A 24,845-nucleotide genomic window follows, 5' to 3' on the forward strand; every position below is an offset into this window, starting at 1 on the left:
ATGTATGGAGAGGGGGGACATATAATTTACGGGTGACTGTAGGAGGATTATACTGTGTGGGAGCACATAAAAAATGAATGAGAATGGGCAAAGTCAACATAAAAGTGGGCGTAGCCAAATTTGCTGCACATTTTGTCCCTCTTTCTACCCTTCAAAAGTTGGGAGGTATGCATTAGCTGCCCCTGCCTCCCCCCCTCTTTCGCACATCCCCTCCCGATCAGACTGTGCAGCTCTGGCTGCAGTACCGCTTCTCTCCAGGGGTGTCAGCAGAGCTTTGGCCATGACTCACAGGGTGGAGCCGCCCCGGGGTTATTTTTTGCCTTCCTGCCTCTTCTTCACTTCTCTCCGGTTTGCTGTCTGTGCGGGGTATATAAGGAGCAGGTAAGAAGCCCCTGTGGGGCCCCTGGGGTGGGGGCCCGAGCTGGGCACACTGTGGGAATCAGTGCAGCCCACTCCCTGCATGCACCAATATGCACACATAGTAAGAACTTTCTTCTGGCACTAAAACCTTCTCCATCTGCGCCACGTAAGACCCTATACACACTGTGATAAGAACCGCAGCATAGGGAGGGTCAGGTGACAGTCCTATGTAAGGAGTGGAGGGGCAGGCAGCAGTCCTGTGTAAGGGGCTGAGGGCAGTCCTGTGTAAAGGGTGGAGGGGCAGGTGGCAGTCCTGTGTAAGGGACGGAGGGCAGTCCTGTGTAAGGGATGGAGGGCAGTCCTGTGTAAGGGATGGAGGGCAGTCCTGTGTAAGGGGCAGAGGGTCAGGTGGCAGTCCTGTGTAAGGGGCAGAGGGTCAGGCGGCAGTCCTGTGTAAGGGGCGGAGGGGCAGGCGGCAGCCCTGTGTAAGGGGCGGAGGGGCAGGCGGCAGCCCTGTGTAAGGGGCGGAGGGGCAGGCGGCAGCCCTGTGTAAGGGGCGGAGGGGCAGGCGGCAGCCCTGTGTAAGGGGCGGAGGGGCAGGCGGCAGCCCTGTGTAAGGGGCGGAGGGGCAGGCGGCAGCCCTGTGTAATGGGCGGAGGGGCAGGCGGCAGCCCTGTGTAATGGGCGGAGGGGCAGGCGGCAGCCCTGTGTAATGGGCGGAGGGGCAGGCGGCAGCCCTGTGTAAGGGGCGGAGGGGCAGGCGGCAGCCCTGTGTAAGGGGCGGAGGGGCAGGCGGCAGCCCTGTGTAAGGGGCGGAGGGGCAGGCGGCAGCCCTGTGTAAGGGGCGGAGGGGCAGGCGGCAGCCCTGTGTAAGGGGCGGAGGGGCAGGCGGCAGCCCTGTGTAAGGGGCGGAGGGGCAGGCGGCAGCCCTGTGTAAGGGGCGGAGGGGCAGGCGGCAGCCCTGTGTAAGGGGCGGAGGGTCAGGCGGCAGTCCTGTGTAAGGGGCGGAGGGGCAGGCGGCAGTCCTGTGTAAGGGGCAGGCGGCAGTCCTATGTAAGAGGCAGGCGGCAGTCCTGTGTAAGGGGCGGAGGGGAAGGCGGCAGTCCTGTGTAAGGGGCCTCCAGATTTCGCCTGTAATGTGGGTGATGGGAGTATTTGGCTGTTGTCATTGGGACCAATAGTAACTGTACCCAGATTGGCGCTCACAGCTGCCCATCCGCCAGACTCCTGTCACACTGGGGTACAGCACAAGGCATAGTGTGAATGCCGCCTTACCTGCACTAACTTATTGCAGACCCTCAGGCCCTCAACCCTTTAGACTTTTCCACTGACAGGAGGCGGAGTCTGGAGTTTTGGGCTGACTTGGCATTGGCTGTGGGATTGCAGAGTTTAGTTGCTTTTGTTGTTGCGCTGAGACGATGTGAAGCAGGAGGAGCGAGCCGCCGCCCCCCCCCTCCCCCCGGGCGGTGTGCGAGGCAGGAGACCCCCTTCCCCTCCCCTGCCTGATCCTCGCTGACTAGTTGTGTCATGGCCGGTCCCTCGGCTAGTGGCGCCTTACTGTGTGTTGGTTTTGGCGATATTGGATGTGATATTTGCTATCAATGACACAAAGTGAGCGCTGCTGTGCAGGAGACGGCGCCAGCGCTTTAATCCTAGGCCTTGTACATGTGCAGTGGGGGAGATAATTACCCCCCTCCCCACACACACATAGGATGTTCTAGTTATATACAGCCTCCTCCTCCTCCTCCTCCTTCTGGAGGCCTTAATAGGATTGCCCTCTCTATTTCCTCTGTTTAATACTCCCATCATCCTTCACCTCCTAGCGGAGACGGCGTAGCGGCTACTCCAATCATCCTCCTCCTCCTAGCGGAGACGGCGTAGCGGCTACTCCAATCATCCTCCTCCTCCTAGCGGAGACGGCGTAGCGGCTACTCCAATCATCCTCCTCCTCCTAGCGGAGACGGCGTAGCGGCTACTCCAATCATCCCTCGGGATTCTTGTGTAGCTTATTCAGAGGGAGATGGATCAGAAGTGGTACAATTGTTCAGATGTTGGCTCTTATATTTTGGGGCCCCTCTGTGCCTTGGGCCAGATCCATCTAAAGATATAGCAGCCAAAACTGGCACAATAACCAAAAATGGAAATCCTAAAGTCCTACAGCGCCCCCCATGGTGAGGAGGTGATCCGCAGTGTGCAGCTATGGGGAGGGGGGGTGGTGGATATTCTGCTCCCGGCCCTCCCATATAACAGCCTGAAACTGCCATGACCACTAATCGGTGATCTTGTGCTCGCTCCTTGTGTTTTGTGTTTTTTGCCGCATGCTTTGTTAGGTTAGTGGGCACATGGATGACCGCCACTGACAGCTGCACCGCTGCCACCAGGAGGGGAAGTCATGGGCAACACGGAGTCATCAGGAGCGTGCTGTGTACCACGGGTGTGTGCTGCTCACTTATACTACATGTGTGTCCTGACCCTGCACGCATCACATGCTCACCCTGGGGGGGGTCACATACACTGCTCGCTTATACTACGTGTGTCCTGACCCTGCACACATCACATGCTCACCCTGGGGGGGTCACATACACTGCTCGCTTATACTACGTGTGTCCTGACCCTGCACACATCACATGCTCACCTTGGGGGGTCACATACACTGCTCACTTATACTACGTGTGTCCTGACCCTGCACACATCACATGCTCACTCGGGGGGGGTCACATGCACTGCTCGCTTATACTACATGTGTGTCCTGACCCTGCACACATCACATGCTCACACTGCTCGCTTATACTACGTGTGTCCTGACCCTGCACACATCACATGCTCACCCTGGGGGGGGGTCACATACACTGCTCGCTTATACTACGTGTGTCCTGACCCTGCACACATAACATGCTCACCCTGGGGGGGGGTCACATACACGGCTCGCTTATACTACATGTGTGCAGGGTCAGGACACACATCACATGCTCACACTTCTCGCTTATACTATATGTGTGTCCTGACCCTGCACACATCACATGCTCACACTGCTCGCTTATTCTACATGTGTGTCCTGACCCTGCAGGCATCACATGCTCACCCTGGGGGGTCACATACACTGCTCGCTTATACTACGTGTGTCCTGACCCTGCACACATCACATGCTCACCCTGGGGGGTCACATACACTGCTCGCTTATACTACGTGTGTCCTGACCCTGCACGCATCACATGCTCACCCTGGGGGGGTCACATACACTGCTCGCTTATACTACGTGTGTCCTGACCCTGCTCACATCACATGCTCACCCTGGGGGGTCACATACACTGCTCGCTTATACTACATGTGTCCTGACCCTGCACGCATCACATGCTCACCCTGGGGGGGTCACATACACTGCTCGCTTATACTACGTGTGTCCTGACCCTGCACACATCACATGCTCACTCTGGGGGGGGTCACATGCACTGCTCGCTTATACTACATGTGTGTCCTGACCCTGCACACATCACATGCTCACACTGCTCGCTTATACTACTTGTGTCCTGACCCTGCACACATCACATGCTCACCCTGGGGGGGGTCACATACACTGCTCGCTTATACTACGTGTGTCCTGACCCTGCACACATCACATGCTCACCCTGGGGGGTCACATACACTGCTCGCTTATACTACGTGTGTTCTGACCCTGCACACATCACATGCTCACCCTGGGGGGGTCACATACACTGCTCGCTTATACTACGTGTGTCCTGACCCTGCACACATCACATGCTCACCCTGGGGGGGTCACATGCACTGCTCGCTTATACTACGTGTGTCCTGACCCTGCACACATCAGATGCTCACACTGCTCGCTTATTCTACATGTGTGTCCTGACCCTGCATGTATCACATGCTTACCCTGGGGGGGTGGTCACATACACTGCTTGCTTATACTACATGTGTGTCCTGACCCTGCACGCATCACATGCTCACCCTGGGGGGGGGGGGGGTCACATACACTGCTCGCTTATATTACATGTCTGTCCTGTCCCCCTTCTCCCCCCCCCCCTTCTTCCTTCCATCTGTCATTGAGTCATTGTGGTTTCGGCAGACATGAACTACTTCCCCCATGTGGCTCAGAAGTCTCCGCTGGGTGTTGTCCGCCTTGTGTGACTCGCTCCTCAGGTCTGGTGCGCGTTACGTGGGGCGATGTCCGGTATTCAGGGCTCCATCCCTCCACCTGTGTCAGTCCATACTGCGGCCTGGTCTTGTATTCAGCCCAGAGCGCAGCTCTGCCACTCCTGAAATGGTTAATGCTGAGGCGCTGATCTCAGCCCCGAAATATTTGTGGTTTTCATGACTCACTGCTGAGACGTCTGCTCGGACTATCAGCTGCTTTACCCTGCAGGACTCTAGGAAAGCTGAGTGCCTGCCTATGTGAGAATCAACCATATTGGCTGTTACCCAGCTTTCCTATTGGATTTGGGGGGCTCTTCTGGCAGTCTCGGGGAGTTCACGCCTCGCCCACTGTCTAAATATAGAAGCTGCAAATAGCTGACCCTGGAAGTGACACACGGTGAGGACCAGGGGAATGGGACAGCAGCTCTGGGTGTGACTGGAGTATAATCGTGTGATTATCCCTGGTGGGGACACAGCTCTGGGTGTGACTGGAGTATAGTCGTGTGATTATCCCTGGTGGGGCTGTGGGTGTGACTGGAGTATAGTCGTGTGATTATCCCTGGTGGGGACACAGCTCTGGGTGTGACTGGAGTATAGTCGTGTGATTATCCCTGGTGGGGACACGGCTCTGGGTGCGACTGGAGTATAGTCGTGTGATTATCCCTGGTGGGGACACAGCTCTGGGTGTGACTGGAGTATAGTCGTGTGATTATCCCTGGTGGGGCTGCGGCTGTGGGTGTGACTGGAGTATAGTCGTGTGATTATCCCTGGTGGAGCTGTGGGTGTGACTGGAGTATAGTCGTGTGATTATCCCTGGTGGGGACGCGGCTCTGGGTGCGACTGGAGTATAGTCGTGTGATTATCCCTGGTGGGGACACAGCTCTGGGTGTGACTGGAGTATAGTCGTGTGATTATCCCTGGTGGGGCTGTGGGTGTGACTGGAGTATAGTCGTGTGATTATCCCTGGTGGGGCTGCGGGTGTGACTGGAGTATAGTCGTGTGATTATCCCTGGTGGGGACACAGCTCTGGGTGTGACTGGAGTATAGTCGTGTGATTATCCCTGGTGGGGACACAGCTCTGGGTGTGACTGGAGTATAGTCGTGTGATTATCCCTGGTGGGGCCGCAGCTCTGGCTGTGACTGAAGTATAGTCGTGTGAATACTATTGGGGTTATTATTGCTAAACTCGATGCTTTCTGTATATGACATCATGGCTCCGCCTCCTTGTCTGGCTCTCACAGCTGAGGGTCTGATACAAAGTGTCAGTGCAGGACAGGAGAAGTTTGGGCTCTTGTATATTATCTGATACAGTGTATAAGGGTAAGTTCACAGTTTTTTGGCGAGGATTTTGGAGAGAAAAAAATCTGCTTCAGGAATTAGGAAATGGTTTTTTACTTGAAGCATTTTTCGGTTTTGGTTTGTTTTTTTTTTAAGCGGCTTTTTCCGCCTCCCATTGGCTCCCATTGATTTTATTCAGGTGGAATCCGCCTAAGGAACGGTCATGTCGCTTCTTTTTTCTGTTAGCGGATTACATAGGACTCTATTGGGAGGCGGTTTTTGGAGGCGGATTTTGACGTGGATTCCGCATCAAAATCCTGATCAAAAAAATTTGTGTGAACTCAGCCTAAGGAGCCTTCAGAGTGGGTGTGGCCAGGTGGTAGGTGGAGCTTGTTGGTGACGCCCCCTTGTCTTTCAGCCTGCAGAGATGGTGGTCGATCACCCTGAGTTTGAGAAGGCGGGGCGGGAACCGGGCCTGCAGGTCTGGAGGGTGGAGAAGTTTGACCTGGTGGCCGTGCCGCGCTCTCAGTACGGATCCTTCTTCACCGGAGACGCCTACCTCGTCCTGAACACCATAAAGCAGCGCTCCGGCAACCTGCAGTACGACCTCCATTACTGGCTGGGTGAGTGCCACAACCCCCAACATGAAGAGCCCCCAGCGTAGTAGTATAGTGAGCTCTGCCCCCCCCTGGGGTTCTAGTGTAGTGAGCTCTGCCCCCCCCTGGGGTGCTAGTGTAGTGAGCTCTGCCCCCCTCTGCACTGTGTAATAACTGGTTTGGTGGGGTGGCTGATAAAAGAGGAGAATGGCTTACATGCGGTAATGGCCGGTGTCTTGGGGCAGGTGATGAGTGCACGCAGGATGAGAGCGGGTCAGCTGCCATCTTCACAGTCCAGATGGACGATCACCTCGGGGGTAAACCCATCCAGAACCGCGAGGTCCAGGGCTACGAGTCCGCCGCCTTCTTGGGTTACTTTAAATCTGGCATCAAGTACAAGGTAAGTGGCGGCTGTGTCGTCACAGTGTGTCAGCGGAACTGTGGGCGGGGTTTCTAATGTCTGTGTTTTGCGCCCCCAGGCTGGCGGCGTGGTCTCCGGATTCAATCACGTGGTCCCCAATGATGTTAGTATCCAACGACTGCTGCAGGTGAAGGGCCGGCGCATGGCGAGGGCCACAGAGGTCCCTGTGTCCTGGGGGAGCTTCAACCAAGGAGACTGCTTCATCCTGGACCTGGGCGATGTAAGAGAAGTTATAGGGGCCCCACCTGCTGTCATGTTATACTAGTGTTACTGGGGCCCGGGGCCCCACCTGCTGTCATGTTATACTAGTGTTACTTGGCCCCGGGGCCCCACCTGCTGTCATGTTATCCTAGTGTTACTGGGGCCCTATCTGCTGTCATGTTATCCTTGTGTGTCACCCAGCTTTCCTGCACCCCTGAATAGTTACACTGTGTGGTAGGTGGAATGGCGGCCTTGTTGGTTGTCACCGCTGGGCTATGTCCCTGTTCACACCCTGCGCTCTGATCGCCCCTGTTTACAGGAAGTCTACCAGTGGTGCGGATCAAAGGCAAATCGGTTTGAGAAGCTGAAAGCGACGGCCGTGGCCAAAGACATCCGGGACAACGAGCGGCACGGACGGGCCCGGGTCTACGTGGTGGAGGAGGGGATGGAGCGCGAGAAGATGATCCAGGTAAAGGGGGGAGGGGCTATAGATGGGCTCTGTAGTGTCCCCCCCCCCTGTCTGTCCCCGGGATGGGGAGGGGGGGCTGTAGTGTGTCCAGAATGATAGCGCCCTCTTCTGCATGGTGAGCCATAGGGGGAGTCTGCCTAGCTCTGCCCGGCATCCCATGTTGGAGGTGCTGCTATGGACATGGAGGACCTCCAGGTGGAAGGTCTCTGTTGGGCTGGAATCCCACTTTGACTGGTCTGGGTAGGTGGCTGGGCCCCAAACCTCGCTGCCATAGAGAAGGATCGGGGAGATGACTGCGTCAAATATCTTCAGCCAGACCCTCACCGGTGGTTTGAGGTGGTACAGTTGTCTTCTGATAGCGTAGAACAGGGGTCTCAAACTCAATTTACGCGGGGGCCGCTGGAGGTAGAGTCTGGGTGAGGCCGGGCCGCATCAGGTTTTCCACAAGCTATGCTTACCGCAGCAAATTTAGCTCCGCCCGATTTTATGATGTCTCCGCCCATTCTTATTCATTTTTTTCATGTGCCCCCACACTGTATAATCCTCCTACAGTCACCCGTACATTATATGTCCCCACATTATAATGTTCCCTTCCAACTGCCCCACAGTATTAGGTCCCTCTCCTGGTGCCCCAGTTTAAACTGGGGGAAACTAGAGGGGACATGAAACTGGGGCAGCTGGAGGGGGACATAAAACAGTGGGGGTAGTTGGAGGGGGGCAATAAATTAATGGCAGCTGAAGTGGGACATTAAACTGGGGGCAACTAGTGGGGGACATTAAACTTGGGAGGCTAGAAGCAGACATTAAACTGTAGTGGTAGCTGGACGGTGACAATAAACTGGGGACAACTAGAGGCAGACAGGTCCCCCTCCAGCTACTCCCACGGTTTACTCCCCCCTGCAGTTGTCCCCAGTTTAAGTGCCCCCCTTCATTTACCCCCAGTTTCATCTCCCCCCCACCATTTCTTCCCCAGTTTGATATCCCCCTTCATTTGCTCCATTTTATGTCCCCCCCTCCATCTGCCCCCATTTTCATGCTCCCCCTCATCTCTGCCCCTAGTTTCATGTTCCCATTCCATCTGTGGCCCCAGTTTCATCTTCCGGCCGGCACACTAAGACACGCCTCCCTAGTCTCGTGACGTCTGACGTCACACACAGGTCCTTGAGTTTTAAACTTCAGTAGTACTAGCTTTCCACCGATCACCCATCACTTTCTATTGCTGTTATAAGAGCGGGGGAGTGATCGGAAGTAAGTTTAAGTAAAACACTAAAGGGACATAGCAGGACATGCAGAGGGCTGCGCAGGGGCCGCGAACTATCGTCCTGAGGGCCGCAAGTTTGAGACCCCTGCCCCTGGCGTAGAAGGTTCTGCAGGCTTTTGCTTTCAGGGTTTCTATTGCTGCTTTGAAGCTTCCTGATTGGTTGAGCTCCAGCCTCAGGTAGGTGTCTGTCTGTTCCTGGGATGGGGGGGGGGGGGGCTGTAGTGTCTCCTCTGTTTGTCCCCTGGATTGTAGTGACTCCTCTGGGACCCTTTTCTGCCGCCATTGCTCTCTATTTTGCCTCAGTTGGAGATTTCTGATACCACAAGGGTTAATAATTTTTGGCCCCATCTGACATTCCAGCTCTTGCCCCCCCCCCCCCCCCCCTTTGGACTTTGCGGTAAATGGGGGGGCAGATTATATACAGTGAGCGGTGCCAGGAGGACGCCCCCCTGATCACTCAGCGACACCTGCTGGACACTACTGGGACTGCACCGCTACGCCTCATCATCAATAACCATAGCATGCAGGGAGTTGTAGTACCCCACAGGTCATGGGGAGATAGAGACTGAGGGGGGTCATGGGGTGGGGAGAGATGGAGACTAGGGGTCATTGGGGGCTTGTTGTGGCTCCCTGCGCGGTTGTCATGACGTAGTGAGTGACTTTCCCGCCTCGGTTTTGGCAGGTTCTGGGCGATAAACCGGATTTGCCGGAGGGAACGACAGACGATGTAAAAGCAGATGCCACCAACCGGAAGCTGGCCAAGCTGTATAAGGTGCGTGTGCGCCCCCTCCATGCTCCCTGGCCCCCGCCCCCTGCTTTGTGCTCCCTTCTCCCTGCCTCCTGCTCCCTGGCCCCCGCCCCCTGCTTCCCGCTCCCAGCCCGCGCCCCACTCCCTGCTCTGCTGTCAGGTGACGCTCTGGCGTATGATTCCAGGTCTCTAATGGCGGCGGAGCGATGTCGGTGTCTCTGGTCGCCGATGAAAACCCTTTCACACAATCTGCGCTCAACTCTGACGACTGCTTCATCCTGGACCATGGATCTGACGGCAAGATCTTCGTCTGGAAAGGTTTGTACGGGGGGGGGGGGGGGGCTGGGAGTGTGACACCCTCTGACCACACAGACCACGCCCTTACTGATAGAAGAGATGTGGGTTGGGGGCAGGGAAGTAAGTGCCTCCTTATGGTACTGCAGTATGTTGTGTACTATAACCCCCATCATGTGTGCAGGTAAGAACGCCAATGTGGAGGAGAGGAAGATGGCCCTGAAGACCGCCACCGAATTCATCTCCAAGATGGGATACCCCAAACACACCCAGGTGAGGGCGCAGTCAAGTGACTCATACTGTATAGGTGCCAGATTCCCCCCCCCCCCCCCCCGACACACAAACATATAGACATATATAGCTGCAAACATACACCTATACACATGCCCCAAACAAGAATGACGAGACCCTAAGGACACTCAAACCCCCAATCCACGGACCCCGTACCCACCCCCCTCCACCACTCCCAACCTCCTTTTTGCTTTGACAACACCAAATGTCTTATATCTTGTATCATAGATATATGCACCTATACATATACACCTATACAGATACATATACACCTATACATATACCTATACATATACATGCACCTATACAGCTACCTATACACCTATACAGATACATATACCCCTATACATATACATGCACCTATACATGCACCTATACATGCACCTATACATGCACCTATACATGCACCTATACATGCACCTATACATGCACCTATACATACACCTATACATACACCTATACATACACCTATACATACACCTATACATACACCTATACATACACCTATACATATACCTATACAGATACATGCACCTATACACATATACATACACCTATACAGATACATGCACCTATACACATATACATACACCTATACATAGATATAATCAAATAAAAAAAGCTTTATTGGCACATCCGAATAGACATTTGGTATTGCCAAAGCAAATATGGTGGTGAGTGCGGAGGTGGAGGGGTGATTAGGGGGGGGGGGGCAGTAATGGGGCACAAAATACAAAAGGGCTTTATTAGCATAACCAAAAAAACAATTGGCAACTGGTCACTCGTCATAAGCGGCCATTTTCTTTGAACTGACTCCCACTGACTGATCTTTGTGGGATCTGCCAGTAACCGACTGGGATCCTTTTTGTACCAAACTGTTTTTCTCTAAAAACTAATTGCAAGCGGACAGACACCAGACGCAGATGTGAACTCGGCCCTACAGGTTTCTCTCAATCACTTCTAATCTAACAGATGTGAATATGAGGCCGAGATCCCCGGAGTGACCACAAGATGGCGACTTCATTATTAAGATCTGTCTGGACACCCAGCCCCAATGTGAACAAGTAATTGCCCCCCTATTAACCACAGCCAGGCCAGATCCTACAAAAAGATCTCTGACATTGTGACGCCCCCCGCCCTCTCCTACGTCTCTGGCGCCCCCTGCGGTCAGATTAGGTGTCTTGGGGATGACAGTGGTGCGCTCTGCAGGTCCTCCAGGGGCGCTGAGCCCACTCTCATGGCAGTTTTCTCCCTCCTGCAGGTCCAAGTCCTCCCCGAGTCCGGGGAGACGCCGCTCTTCAAGCAATTCTTCAAGAACTGGCGAGACAAGGACCAGACGGAGGGGATGGGCGTCGCTTACGTCCCCAACCACATCGCCAAAATCGAGAACATTCCGTTTGATGTCAGCTCTCTGCACGAGTCCCCAGCCATGGCTGCACAGCACGGGATGGTGGATGACGGCAGCGGCGAAAAGCAGGTGAGAGATGGAGCCGCAGTGTTCTCTCCCCTAGGGGGGCAATGTTAGCTCTCTCTGTCTCTCTCTCTCTCGGCAGTGTTCTATCTCTCTCTCTCTCTCTCTCTCTCTCTCTCTCTCTCTCTCTCTTCCCCCCCACTAGGGGGCAGTCTTGTGGTTGTTCTGATTATAGTGTCTCTCGCTCTCTTACAGATTTGGCGCGTTGAGTCCTCGGAGAAGGTTGCGGTTCCGGCTGATCTGTACGGTCAGTTTTACGGCGGTGACAGTTACATCATTCTGTATAATTACAGCCACGGCGGAAGGAAAGGACAAATCATCTACACCTGGTAATGAGCGCCCCTACCCTGCTATGGTCAGGAGGGGCATTACATCCACTGCATACCCCAAGCCACACACTGAGCTGGGGCAAAGAATTGTAATGTACCTGCCCTAGTAAAAGTGATAGACAACACAGGCGTAGGGGCTGCAGCTCTGGAGGTGACCGGAGTGTAAGACATAGGGCGCTGAAACTCTTGTTAGGACTCCTGTAGAGGTACGGCATTTATGAGGCTCTGTGACCTGCCCTACCCCTCCTCAGGGGTTATTCTCTGCCTTGCCACCCACCCCCACTGATTTCTGCTCTTTTCACAGGCAGGGACTGGATTCATCAAAGGACGAGATAACTGCCTCCGCCTTCCTGAGCACCAACCTGGATGAGGAGCTGGGTGGCTGCCCCGTACAGGTGTGCAAGGAAGATTAAACATGTCACCACTAGAGGGAGCTCACTACATACAGATTATACAGTCACCACTAGGGGGAGCTCACTACATACAGATTATACAGTCACCACTAGGGGGAGCGCACTACATACAGATTATACAGTCACCACTAGGGGGAGCTCACTACATACAGATTATACAGTCACCACTAGAGGGAGCTCACTACATACAGATTATACAGTCACCACTAGAGGGAGCTCACTACATACAGATTATACAGTTGTTAATCTTTCTCTGGTTTTTGTCTTTGACAACTGCTCTGGGTTGTGTTGGTCTGGGAGGTGACCGCTGCAATGATAATGCGCCTTCATATCAGTGAGTGTCCTTCTGGGAGTTGTAGTGCGGTCGCTGATGGCGTCTTGTGTCCGGCAGGTGCGTGTAGTGCAGGGGAAGGAGCCGGCTCATCTGCTCAGCCTGTTTGGAGGGAAACCCCTGATTGTCCACAAGGGGGGGACATCCCGCGAGGGGGGGCAGAGCGTGGCCGCCGATATTCGCCTCTTCCAGGTCCGCGCCTCATCTTCTGGCTGCACGCGAGCAGTGGAGGTGAGTAGGCTGTAGAGTCAGAGCACAGGACTCTGGAGAGCGCCGGCGCCCCCTGACTTTCTCTCCTGCCCTAGGTGGACGCTTCTGCCGCCAACCTCAACTCCAATGATGCCTTTGTCCTGAAGACGCCGACAGCCGCCTACCTGTGGGTGGGACAAGGCGCCAGCGAGCCTGAGAAGCGCGGAGCCCGGGAACTGCTGAGTGTCCTTGGAGCCTCCGGCACAGAAATCGCAGAAGGAAGAGAAACCGGTAAGAGACGGCTCACCGGCAGACTGAGAGATTGTATTTCTACAGTAGGAACAGATTTAGATTTCACCCCAAAAAACGCCGTGTGATGTTCTTGGTGTAAGTGGAGTCTGTGTGGGCGGGGATTGGATGCAGCGGTCATGGACTATGCGGGGTTAACTCTTCTTCTTCTCTTGCAGATGATTTTTGGGGGGCGCTGGGCGGGAAGGCTCCATACCGCACCTCCTCCAGGCTGAGGGACCGGCTTAACGCTCACCCACCGCGTCTTTTCGCCTGTTCCAACAAAACCGGCAGATTCCTCGTAAGTGGCTTCTCAGGGGCGGAGTCTTGTGGGTAGGTTTTGGCTCTGCCCCTGTTCTCACGTCTTCTTTTGTCTCTTCTAGATCGAGGAGGTTCCTGGAGAGATCACTCAGGATGATCTGGCCACAGATGATGTCATGATCCTGGACACCTGGGACCAGGTAAGAGGTTAATGGCCTCCATTGTCTGTGCTGGACACGGCTGACACCAGAGGACAATCACCCACACGGCCCCTCCTTGTCTTCTCAGGTCTTTGTCTGGATTGGAAATGAAGCTCAAGAGGAAGAGAAGAAAGAAGCGCAGTCCTCAGGTGAGCGGGGTGTATATATAGATAGATATGGGGGGAGACTCCAGAATATTCCGTGTGTGTGTGTGTGTGTGTGTGTATATATATATATATATATATATATATATATATATATATATATATATATATATATATATATATATATATACACACACACACACTGTATGTGTATATGCAAGCGGGCGCTTAGGGGGTTACTCCAGCCTCTGGTACATATTATGGGGTCTCACGCTGCCCCCTTTTCTTTCAGCCTACAAGTACATAGAGACAGACCCCTCCTGCAGAGACAAGCGGACCCCCATTACAGTTATCAAGCAGGGATATGAGCCCCCCACCTTCACAGGCTGGTTCCTCGGTTGGGATGGTGACTTCTGGGCGGTGGATCCCCTGGAGAAGGCGCTAGCGGAGTTGAACATGTGATCCATAATGTGTGGTCAGCGACTAATGTGCCTTCACTGCCTATGAGCCCCCCACCCCAGAGACTGTACAAGCTCCTCCCCGCACCCTCCAGAGTGTACAAGCCCCTCCCTGCACCCCGCAGAGTGTACAAGCCCTTCCCCACATCGCGCCGGTTTTGGATATTTAAAATAATAAAGCTTTGATTGGATCCAACCAATGAAAATTCTCAGACTCTAGTCACAGCCGGAGCTGTGGTTACCACTGCAATAGCCAATCCCCAGAATTGTGGCTGCAGCTCTGGCTGTGACTAGAGGATATGCTGGACACGGTAGTGAGCGGAGGAGTCGCCTCGTATGGAAACTTCCATTTATTTAATTATAGATATAAAATGTGATTAAATAAAAAGCCAAGTCAGAGCGCGGGGGCAGACTGAGCAGGGACTGGAGGAATGGAACATGCCCCGCAGTACTGATAGGACGCAATTATATTACTGCGATTATTTACGGCCTGAGAGGATTCCCTGTAGCAGGTCGATGGGCAGGGGGAAGACAATGGTGGAATTCTTCTCCGCAGCAATAGTGGTCAGAGTCTGCAGGTAGCGAAGCTGCAACGCAGCTGGAGATTCTGTCATGACGATAGAGGCTTCTTTCAAGGCACGAGAGGCGTTCATTTCACCTTCTGCAGCGATTACCTGCAGGGAAAGGTACATGATGGAGTCAGTGTGAGCCCAGGTCACCATCCTGAGGGCAACAGGTGCTGCATAATCTCTATATAGTGAGCACCCCCTAGTGGTGACTGTATAATCTGTATGTAGTGAGCTCCCCCTAGTGGTGACTGTATAATCTGTATGTAGTGAGCTCCTCCTAGTGGTGACTGTATAATCTGTATGTAGTGAGCTCTCCCTAATGGTGACTGTATAATCTGTATGTAGTGAGCTCCTCCTAGTGGTGACTGTATAATCTGTATGTAGTGAGCTCTCCCTAATGGTGACTGTATAATCTGTATGTAGTGAGCTTCTCCCAATGGGGACTGTATATTCTGTATGTAGTGAGCTCCTCCTAGTGGTGACTGTATAATCTGTATGTAGTGAGCTCTCCCTAGTGGTGACTGTATAATTTGTATGTAGTGAGCTCCTCCTAGTGGTGACTGTATAATCTGTATGTAGTGAGCTCCCCCTAGTGGTGACTGTATAATCTCTATATAGTGAGCACCCCCTAGTGGTGACTGTATAATCTGTATGTAGTGAGCTCCCCCTAGTGGTGACTGTATAATCTGTATGTAGTGAGCTTCTCCTAGTGGTGACTGTATAATCTGTATGTAGTGAGCTCCTCCTAGTGGTGACTGTATAATCTGTATGTAGTGAGCTCTCCCTAATGGTGACTGTATAATCTGTATGTAGTGAGCTTCTCCCAATGGGGACTGTATATTCTGTATGTAGTGAGCTCCTCCTAGTGGTGACTGTATATTCTATATACAGGCAGCTCCTTATGTCACACTGCTTGTGTGCGGGATCGGGGGGTTGCCATTGACTATATACCGTATTTTTCGGACTATAAGACGCACTTTTTTTCCCCCAAATTTGGGGGGAAAAGAAGGGTGTGTCTTATAGTCCGAATGTGGCGCCTGGCACCCGCTGTACTAGAGAGGCGGATGCCGGCAAGGGATAGATGCAGGTGCCGGGGCCTGAGACATCGCTGCGCTCCTCTGCCCTGCATGAAGCCAGCAGCGGCGGGAGGAGTGATGCTATTCCGCTCCTCCGTCCCCCCGCCGCTGGCTTCATGCAGGGCAGAGGAGCGCAGCGATGTCTCAGGCCCCGGCACCTGTGCCAGCGTCTATCCCTCGCCGGCATCCGCCTCTCTAGTACAGCGGATGCCGGGTCAGTATCGGTGGCTCCTTCTCCCACCGGCCCCATACCTGTGAAGTTGTAGGCTGGCTCCTGCGCGGCGATATCGCAGGAGCCGACCTGTTCGGGTGACAGCCGGGAGCCTAATGAGGCTCCCCGGCCTGTCACTGCTATATTAGTATTGCGGCTGGGTTTATGACCAGCCGTAATACTAATAGACAGAATGTCCCATAGACGGCAATACAGTTGTATTGCCGTCCATGGGACTTGCAATCAAGTGACCGTAGGTTCAAGCCCCCGGGGGGGGAATAAAATAGTACAAAAAAAAAAAAAGCTTTAAAATGTATAATAAAAATATGAAATAAATAAAAGTTCTAAATCACCTCCTGTCCCTAGAATATATATATATATAAAAGTAGAAAATCATATCATAAACCACCGGGTTTTTTTTCAATACAAGGTGATCTAAGAAATAGATATTCCCCAAAATGGTATAACTAAAAAGTACTTCTGGCCCCGCAAAAAAAAAAACACTCTATGCATCCCCGTACAGCTGCAGGGTCACCTGTCAATGTGGCCTTGCAGCTGTTGCAAAACTACAACTCCCATATATTAAATATTTTACCAGTTTTTGCTTCAAAAATTTTTTTCCCTATTTTCCTCCTCTAAAACCTAGGTGCGTCTTATAGTCCGAAAAATACGGTAACTATATCTGCTGCTGTCAGTATTTTTTCCTTGCTGGTTACAGGCTGGTGGCCGCTGGTCTTGCACATGTTGGAGTTTTGTTACGTGTTCTGCTGACTGCAGAAACACGGCGGTTTTCTTACAGCACCTCTACAGGTTGTGTGTGGTATTGCAGCTCTAACCAGTTTACTTCAATTGCAATACCAGACACAAGCTGTGGTGGCGCTGCTGTCTTAGACTTGCATAACCCCAGGTTACAGATCTATTGTAACACACACACAAGCGGCTCCAGCAGTGGCTGAGGTTGGGCAAGAGTCACAGTGTTATTTATAGAGGGACTGGTATGCCAGATTGGGGAGGATTGTGCTGGCAGGAAGTACAGTGACCCCTAACCCCAGATCACTGCCTTATAAGTACTGGTATGTGCTGGAGACACCCGGTCACCTGACTACTACCAGGCTGAAGGCGGGGGGGGGGGAATGGATGACGTGCCAAGCCCTGGGGAATCACAAGAATGTACATACAATATAGGTATATGTGACCTGAAATACTCTGTACTGCTGTGACCCTGCTCCTCAATTATGCAACTCTCACCCTGTGACCTCCTCTATAAGATCAGCACACTCCTCTCCTGATGTACTCTGTACTGCTGGGGACCCTGCTCCTCCCACTATGTAACTCTCACCCTGTGACCTATAAGATCAGCACACTGCTCTCCTGAAATACTCTGTGCTGCTGAGGCTTTACCTTGGCTCTGGCTTCTCGTGCAGCCTCCGCTTCTGCCGCCATTGCCCTCTGCAGCTGGACTGGTAACTTGACATCTTTGATCTCCACGCGTTCCACTTTAATGCCCCAGTCATCTGTGGCGACATCCAAGGTAGACTGCAGGGCAACAATAGACAGTGTCAGCCACGTCTATGAGGTGGTCAGGCACCATTACTGTCTGCCCAAATGGGAATGGTTTTTGGTTTATGATGTTTGCCCTGAGTGGGAGGGGCCATGGGCGTGGTTTGGGGCAGGGGTGGGCCAGTCTTTAGTACAAGAGAATTTTTAGCAGTTTGCTGGTCTGGAGCATTCAGGTGTACTAATACAAAATGAAAGAAGACAGACATCAGTGACGACCTCAGAGACCAAAGCCACCCATCAGGGTGGTCAGGAAGAAGACTGGATAAGCCTGGCCCGAGGGGAAGGTCGTGGGGGAGGGGTCGTATGTGGGTCGGGTTGGGTTGCCTCAATCTATGAAGAGCATGACAGCGCGGCTTAAGTTTGTAAAGTTCTGTGTGAACAAAGCCCAAGACTTCTGGGACAGACAAGACCACGTGGGACAGGTTAGGTTGCCTCAAGACCCCACAGCCCCCGGGTACAGGCTGTCGGGAAAGGGGGGGGGAGATTTGTACTGGGTCAGAGACTCTAAGACAGGGGGCAGCTTCTGGAATGTTCTTTATATTAGGGAGGGGCCTACAAATGTGTGAAGGGTGAGGGCGCCCCAGACCTTGGGGTTGCGGAGAGCTGGGTGTGTGAGGGTACCCCAGACCTTGGGGTGTTGGGGTCCGGGAATGTGAGGGTGCCCCAGACCTTGGGGTGTTGGTGGGCCGGGTACGTTAGGGCGCCTCAGACCTTGGGGTGCCGGCGAGCTGGGTACCTGCATGTTATGGGCGATCTCCTCGCGGTCAGACAGGATCTGGGACAGGTTCTTGGTCCCCAGGACGTTGCGCAGGGTGGTCTGGGCCAGCAGGCGAGTGGCAGAGTCGGCATTGGTGATATTGGCCACAGCCAGGGTGGCATTCTGGACCCGGTAGTACACCACGCCGTCCACGCTGACCGTCACTGAGTCTTTAGTGAGGATCTGAGAAGACACGAGGGAGAAAAACCCTAAAATCCCAGCGTGGCCCCATGTTATCCATAAGGGGTTGGGACCAGACAACCTGCCTCGGTGACTCCAGCTATCTTCATGGGAGTCTGGACCTCCCGTCTCTTACCTCCTGGGGGGGGATGTCGAATGAGATGGTCCTCATGTCCACCTTGATGAAGCTGTCGGTGCAGGGCAAAACGAAGAATAGACCTGCGGAGGAGTCACATGGTCAGCGGCCCAAATATCCTGCACCCGTTCAGTGTAACATGGACATTGTAGGGTCACTCACCCGGCCCCTTCGCTCCTCCTCGCAGGATACGTCCCAGTCTGAAGATGATTGCCCGCTCGTATTCCTTCACAATCTGAGACCAGGAAAAAAGACATTACAGAGAAGCGATGATGTCATCAGTGGGGGCAGATCCATCACTACCATACAGTGATGTCATCAGTGGGGGCAGATCCATCACTACCATACAGTGATGTCATCAGTGGGGGCAGATCCATCACTACCATACAGTGATGTCATCAGTGGGGGCAGATCCATCATTACCATACAGTGATGTCATCAGTGGGCGGGGTCAGAGGACACCGCGTTATCACTCTTTCCTGCCTTACCTTTATACACATCCATATTGATACAGGGAATGTGATGATGGTGAAGAAGAAGGAGACGATCACCAGGATCCAGCCACAGCAGCCAAGTCCAGAGTCCGAACTGCCTACAACAGAAGAGGATTAGTGATGTCACTCACATGGTCACATGATGTGTATATACAGGATGGGTGAGGCGACCTCGCCACCAAGGATGACGCAATGTCTCCATGTGTACTGTACACACAACGCACCGTTCATTGTTACACCGTCTCCATACCACCCAAATCTCAAGCAACATAGAGGGACACAATGTGCAGCAAATTAAGCTCCACCCATTCACCCTTTTTTTTTTTTTATGTGCCCCCACAGTCACCCATTATATGCACCCTCCAATTACCCCACAGAATGAAGTCTCTCTCCTCCTGCCCCAGTTTAACCTGGGAGCACAGCACCACCTCATTACACCGCATCCCCGTGCATGGCGTACGTCACACACCGCATCATCCTGCACCTGTGTACAGCTTACGTCACACACCGCACCGCATCCCCCTGCACCAGTGTGCGGCGTACGTCACACACCGCACCGCATCCCCCTGCACCTGTGTACTACATACGTCACACACCGCACCGCATCCCCCTGCACCTGTGTACTATATACGTCACACACCGCACCGCATCCCCCTGCACCTGTGTACTATATACGTCACACACCGCACCGCATCCCCCTGCACCTGTGTACTACATACGTCACACACCGCACCGCATCCCCCTGCACCTGTGTACTACATATGTCACACACCGCACCGCATCCCCCTGCACCTGTGTACTACATACGTCACACACCGCACCCCCCTGCACCTGTGTACTACATACGTCACACACCGCACCGCATCCCCCTGCTCCTGTGTACGGTGTACGTCACACACCGCACCGCATCCCCCTGCTCCTGTGTACTACATACGTCACACACCGCACCCCCCTGCACCTGTGTACTACATACGTCACACACCGCACCGCATCCCCCTGCACCTGTGTACTACATACGTCACACACCGCACCGCATCCCCCTGCACCTGTGTACTACATACGTCACACACCGCACCCCCCTGCACCTGTGTACTACATACGTCACACACCGCACCGCATCCCCCTGCTCCTGTGTACGGCGTACGTCACACACCGCACCGCATCCCCCTGCTCCTGTGTACTACATACGTCACACACCGCACCGCATCCCCCTGCACCTGTGTACTACATACGTCACACACCGCACCCCCCTGCACCTGTGTACTACATACGTCACACACCGCACCGCTTCCCCCTGCACCTGTGTATGGCGTACGTCACACACCGCACCGCATCCCCCTGCTCCTGTGTACTACATACGTCACACACCGCACCGCATCCCCCTGCACCTGTGTACTACATATGTCACACACCGCACCGCATCCCCCTGCACCTGTGTACTACAAATGTCACACACCGCACCGCATCCCCCTGCTCCTGTGTACTACATACGTCACACACCGCACCGCATCCCCCTGCTCCTGTGTACTACATACGTCACACACCGCACCGCATCCCCCTGCTCCTGTGTACTACATACGTCACACACCGCACCGCATCCCCCTGCTCCTGTGTACTACATACGTCACACACCGCACCGCATCCCCCTGCTCCTGTGTATGGCGTACGTCACACACCGCACCGCATCCCCCTGCACCTGTGTACAGGTGAGGTGCGCATACCTCATAACCATTGCGATTTCCGCAGGACACTCACACTGTCCTGCCGTCCCGCGCAGCTCCCTACATGTCCCGCTAATGATTTACTGATCAATCATCAATCATTCCTCCGATCATTCCTCCGATTATAACAGATAAGAGGCTGCGGTGATCAGAGGAACGCTCGACTACGGTTCAAGGACCTTGTGGGACATCACACAGTCACGTGACTAGGTGGGCTTGTCAGTGTCCCGTGCAGTGAAGAGATGAAGAGATCTGTGTAAGGTACTGAGAAGGGAGGGGGAAGGGGGATCTGAGATGCAGGATGGAGAGAGAGAGTGTGTGTGTGTGTCTGTCATTATACTGGGGGCATAGATTGAGGAGAGGACATGAAATGGAGCAGATGAAGGGGGCACTTAAACTGGGGGATATTAAACTGGGGACAACTGTGGGAGTAGCTGTCTGCCTCTAGTTGCCCCCAGTTTAATGTCCCCCTCCAGCTACCCCTACGGTTTAATGTCTGCTTCTAGTTGCCCCCTGTTTAATGTCCCACTTCATCTGCCATTTATTTATTGCCCCCTCCAACTACCCCCATTGCTAATGTCTCCCTCCAGCTGCTCGAGTTTCATGTTTAAACTGGAACACTAGGAGATGGACTTAATACTGTGGGGCAGTTGGAAGGGGGACATTACAATGTGGAGACAATGTACAGGTGACTGTAGGAGGATTATACTGAGTCGGGGGACATGAAAAGTGAATGAGAATGGGTGGAGCCAACATAAAGGTGGGCAGAGCTAAATTTGCCTTTTTGTCCCTCTTTCTGTTGTTCAAAAGTTGGGAGGTATGGCGGTGCGGAGCGTGCGGTATTAGATGACAAAGGGTGGAGAGTGTGGTATTAGACGGCAGAGGGTAGTGCGGAGCGTGCGGTATTAGACGGCAGAGGGCGGTGCGGAGCGTGCGGTATTAGACGGCAGAGGGCGGTGCGGAGCGTGCGGTATTAGACGGCAGAGGGCGGTGCGGAGCGTGCGGTATTAGATGGCAGAGGGCGGTGCGGAGCGTGCGGTATTAGATGGCAGAGGGCAGTGCGGAGCGTGCAGTATTAGACAGCAGAGGGCAGTGTGGAGCGCGCGGTGATTTCCCTCAGGACTTTATACTGCTGACTGGAATAAACATTCGGGACCTGGGGAATTGCCGTGACGGGAAGAGGCGTCAAACAACATGGCTGCCAGGAGATCACCAGACACCACTGATCAGGAACATCCAGGAGAAGTCTGACAACCCTGACCTGAGAAAGTATCGACAACCCGCTCCCCCTGTATATTATATATTATAAGACAATCAGAGTCTGGGGGCCGGAGGAGAAGCCGCAGCCCGCCATCTTTATAGCCATTGTTAGCTGGGGGGGCCCGAGGTCAGACATAAAACTCCACATGGCAGGACCCCGAGACAAAGGAATGGAACGTATCACTAAGGACACCCCAAAAACCAAAGGTAAAAACTAGCCCCCCCATATATATAAGACAACACCTACATGTATATAGATAACACTATATAGCCATATTATACGGACAGAAGCCTCAGACCCCTCTTATCACCCCCCTCCCCCGCTCATCAGGAGATCTGACAACAAGTTTCTGACACCCCGATGTAATGGTAACAATAATGAAAGGAGCCAAGAACAGAAGAGGTTACCAGGAAACAACAACGCAACGCATGCAGAATAATAGAAGTTGTACTGTGCGCTGTCCGTACATGCAGGATTATAGAAGTTGTACTGTGCGCTGTCCGTACATGCAGGATTATAGAAGTTGTACTGTGCGCTGTCCGTAGATGCAGGATTATAGAAGTTGTACTGTGCGCTGTCCGTACATGCAGGATTATAGAAGTTGTACTGTGCGCTGTCCGTACAAGCAGGATTATAGAAGTTGTACTGTGCGCTGTCCGTACATGCAGGATTATAGAAGTTGTACTGTGCGCTGTCCGTACATGCAGGATTATAGAAGTTGTACTGTGCGCTGTCCGTACATGCAGGATTATAGAAGTTGTAGTGTGCGCTGTCCGTACAAGCAGGATTATAGAAGTTGTACTGTGCGCTGTCCGTACATGCAGGATTATAGAAGTTGTACTGTGCGCTGTCCGTACATGCAGGATTATAGAAGTTGTACTGTGCGCTGTCCGTACATTCAGGATTATAGAAGTTGTACTGTGCGCTGTCCGTACATGCAGGATTATAGAAGTTGTACTGTGCGCTGTCCGTACAAGCAGGATTATAGAAGTTGTACTGTGCGCTGTCCGTACAAGCAGGATTATAGAAGTTGTACTGTGCGCTGTCCGTACAAGCAGGATTATAGAAGTTGTACTGTGCGCTGTCCGTACATGCAGGATTATAGAAGTTGTACTGTGCGCTGTCCGTAGATGCAGCACTGTTCCCCCAGCCCCCTCCAGTGCTTTTCAGCGGTTGCTGTATACCAGATACGAGAGCTGGAGTGTTTTGCACAGTACAACCTCCACATCTCTGCCAAACAAGATAATTACAGTGTGCGGTGAGAACATTGTTATTATCAGAGCGGGGGCCGCAGGTCAGAACCCAACATGTGAGGGGTCTCATCTGTCCACTGGAGCCTAATGTTTTGGTGGGGGGCTCTCCTTCCCAGTGTATGTTATACCCCAAACCACCCCAAACCCCCCATATAGCGGTCACCAACTAAGAGGAAGATGAGACTCCACGGACTGTTATACCCCAAATCAACCCCCCCCCCCATTCCCACCCCAATTCTTACCCCCCACTTTACTAGCTTTGGCAATGCCAAATATCTATTCGGGACCTCACCCTAATAGGCTCAACAAGTGACCAGCCCCATCCCCACCACATACAGACAACCTGGCAACTGCTGAGGGGGGGCCTCATGATCCAATACCTAAGGGGTGACCCCGCCAGCAGATTACACTCATCACAAAACACAAGTCACATGATCTCACAGACATGAAATGTTTGGCTGTGCCATCCCAGCGGGCGTTGATGTGGGGGCTTCAGGTATTGGAGACCCCCAGAATGTCCTATCACCAGTGATGTCGTCAGACCAGACCCCTCGCTCTTCTCACTGGTCACATGTCATTACTTCCAGTAAACAAAGCTCCGCCCTCCCCTCATCAACAAGTTCATCTGTTCAAAACAGAATAAGTATGTGCCCCCCAGACCATGTGACCTGAGAGTCCTTACTTGAGTTTCCGTTGCTGTCTATGATCCTGTGCTGCTTCTGCTCACTGTCAGCCATGTCTGGAGGAGAAGAAGTGACAAGATTCTGCTGAAGACTCCTTTAAATCTTGAAGGCTGCGCATGATAGTCGGGAGGGGCCAGCCCCTCCCCCAGAGTCACATAGCTCAGCCCGCCCCCTGCTGCAACCATAGAGAACAGGAAGCAGCATTGTAACAACTGATAGTAACAATGTCACAGAACAAGCCAGGCAGATAATAAAAATGAGCAAGGGGCAGCACAGTGGCTCAGTGCTTAGCACGGTGGCTCAGTGGTCAGCACGGTGGCTCAGTGATCAGCACGGTGGCTCAGTGCTTAGCACGGTGGCTCAGTGGTCAGCACGGTGGCTCAGTGATCAGCACGGTGGCTCAGTGCTTAGCACGGTGGCTCAGTGATCAGCACGGTGGCTCAGTGCTTAGCACAGTGGCTCAGTGGTCAGCACAGTGGCTCAGTGATCAGAACAGTGGCTCAGTGGTTAGCACAGTGGCTCAGTGGTCAGCACGGTGGCTCAGTGGTTAGAACAATGGCTCAGTGGTCAGCACAGTGTCTCAGTGGTTAGCACGGAGGCTCAGTGGTCAGCACGGTGGCTCAGTGGTTAGCACAGTGGCTCAGTGGTCATGCACAGTGGCTCAGTGGTCACCACATTGCTCAGTGGTTAGCACGGTGGCTCAATGGTCAGCACGGTCGCTCAGTGGTTAGCATGGTGGCTCAATGGTCAGCACGGTGGCTCAGTGGTCAGCACAGTGGCTCAGTGATTAGCCGGTGGCTCAGTGGTTAGCACGGTAGCTCAGTGGTTAACA

At 53.3% G+C, this 24,845-nt stretch overlaps 2 protein-coding genes across 4 annotated transcripts; one reads left to right on the forward strand and one right to left on the reverse strand.

The window, feature by feature from the left end:
* Nucleotides 1-293: 293 nt before the first annotated feature.
* On the forward strand, nt 294-14,318 carry GSN (gelsolin). Of its 2 annotated transcripts, none has more exons than XM_075260715.1 (17): nt 294-381; nt 6,206-6,410; nt 6,629-6,783; nt 6,863-7,024; nt 7,325-7,474; nt 9,418-9,507; nt 9,669-9,801; nt 9,962-10,050; nt 11,330-11,545; nt 11,735-11,868; nt 12,173-12,263; nt 12,673-12,843; nt 12,918-13,092; nt 13,269-13,390; nt 13,473-13,550; nt 13,639-13,699; nt 13,947-14,318. In XM_075260715.1, exons 2-17 carry the CDS (start codon nt 6,215-6,217, stop codon nt 14,114-14,116), a joined length of 2,193 nt encoding a protein of 730 aa, XP_075116816.1. In that variant the 5' UTR covers nt 294-381; nt 6,206-6,214; the 3' UTR covers nt 14,117-14,318. The 2 variants fall into 2 exon arrangements, with proteins under 2 accessions (XP_075116816.1, XP_075116815.1); XM_075260714.1 differs by lacking the exon at nt 294-381 and adding an exon at nt 2,691-2,794.
* Nucleotides 14,319-14,446: 128 nt separating this feature from the next.
* Nucleotides 14,447-24,138, reverse strand: STOM (stomatin). 2 transcript variants are annotated; one of them, XM_075260755.1, is made up of 7 exons: nt 24,013-24,138; nt 19,090-19,193; nt 18,764-18,836; nt 18,602-18,684; nt 18,265-18,468; nt 17,370-17,504; nt 14,447-14,786 (listed from the first exon to the last, which is right to left on the reverse strand). In XM_075260755.1, exons 1-7 carry the CDS (start codon nt 24,065-24,067, stop codon nt 14,592-14,594), a joined length of 849 nt encoding a protein of 282 aa, XP_075116856.1. In that variant the 5' UTR covers nt 24,068-24,138; the 3' UTR covers nt 14,447-14,591. The 2 variants fall into 2 exon arrangements, with proteins under 2 accessions (XP_075116856.1, XP_075116857.1); XM_075260756.1 differs by lacking the exon at nt 24,013-24,138 and adding an exon at nt 23,776-23,883.
* Nucleotides 24,139-24,845: the final 707 nt, after the last annotated feature.

Source organism: Leptodactylus fuscus, chromosome 11, assembly GCF_031893055.1.
Source record: "Leptodactylus fuscus isolate aLepFus1 chromosome 11, aLepFus1.hap2, whole genome shotgun sequence".
Lineage (NCBI taxonomy): Eukaryota > Metazoa > Chordata > Amphibia > Anura > Leptodactylidae > Leptodactylus > Leptodactylus fuscus.

Bases quoted from the DNA above. Each gene is read 5' to 3' on its own strand.
- GSN (XM_075260714.1), top strand. From the start codon at position 2,753: ATGGGCAACACGGAGTCATCAGGAGCGTGCTGTGTACCACGG. The intron at 9,802-9,961 runs GTTTGTACGGGG...TCATGTGTGCAG, and splicing joins CAAGATCTTCGTCTGGAAAG to GTAAGAACGCCAATGTGGAG. The intron at 13,551-13,638 runs GTAAGAGGTTAA...TTGTCTTCTCAG, and splicing joins TCCTGGACACCTGGGACCAG to GTCTTTGTCTGGATTGGAAA.
- STOM (XM_075260755.1), bottom strand. From the start codon at position 24,067: ATGGCTGACAGTGAGCAGAAGCAGCACAGGATCATAGACAGCAACGGA. The intron at 19,194-24,012 runs GTAAGGACTCTC...CTTCTGTTGTAG, and splicing joins AGACAGCAACGGAAACTCAA to GCAGTTCGGACTCTGGACTT. The intron at 18,685-18,763 runs GTGAGTGACCCT...ACTCCTCCGCAG, and splicing joins AGGAGGAGCGAAGGGGCCGG to GTCTATTCTTCGTTTTGCCC.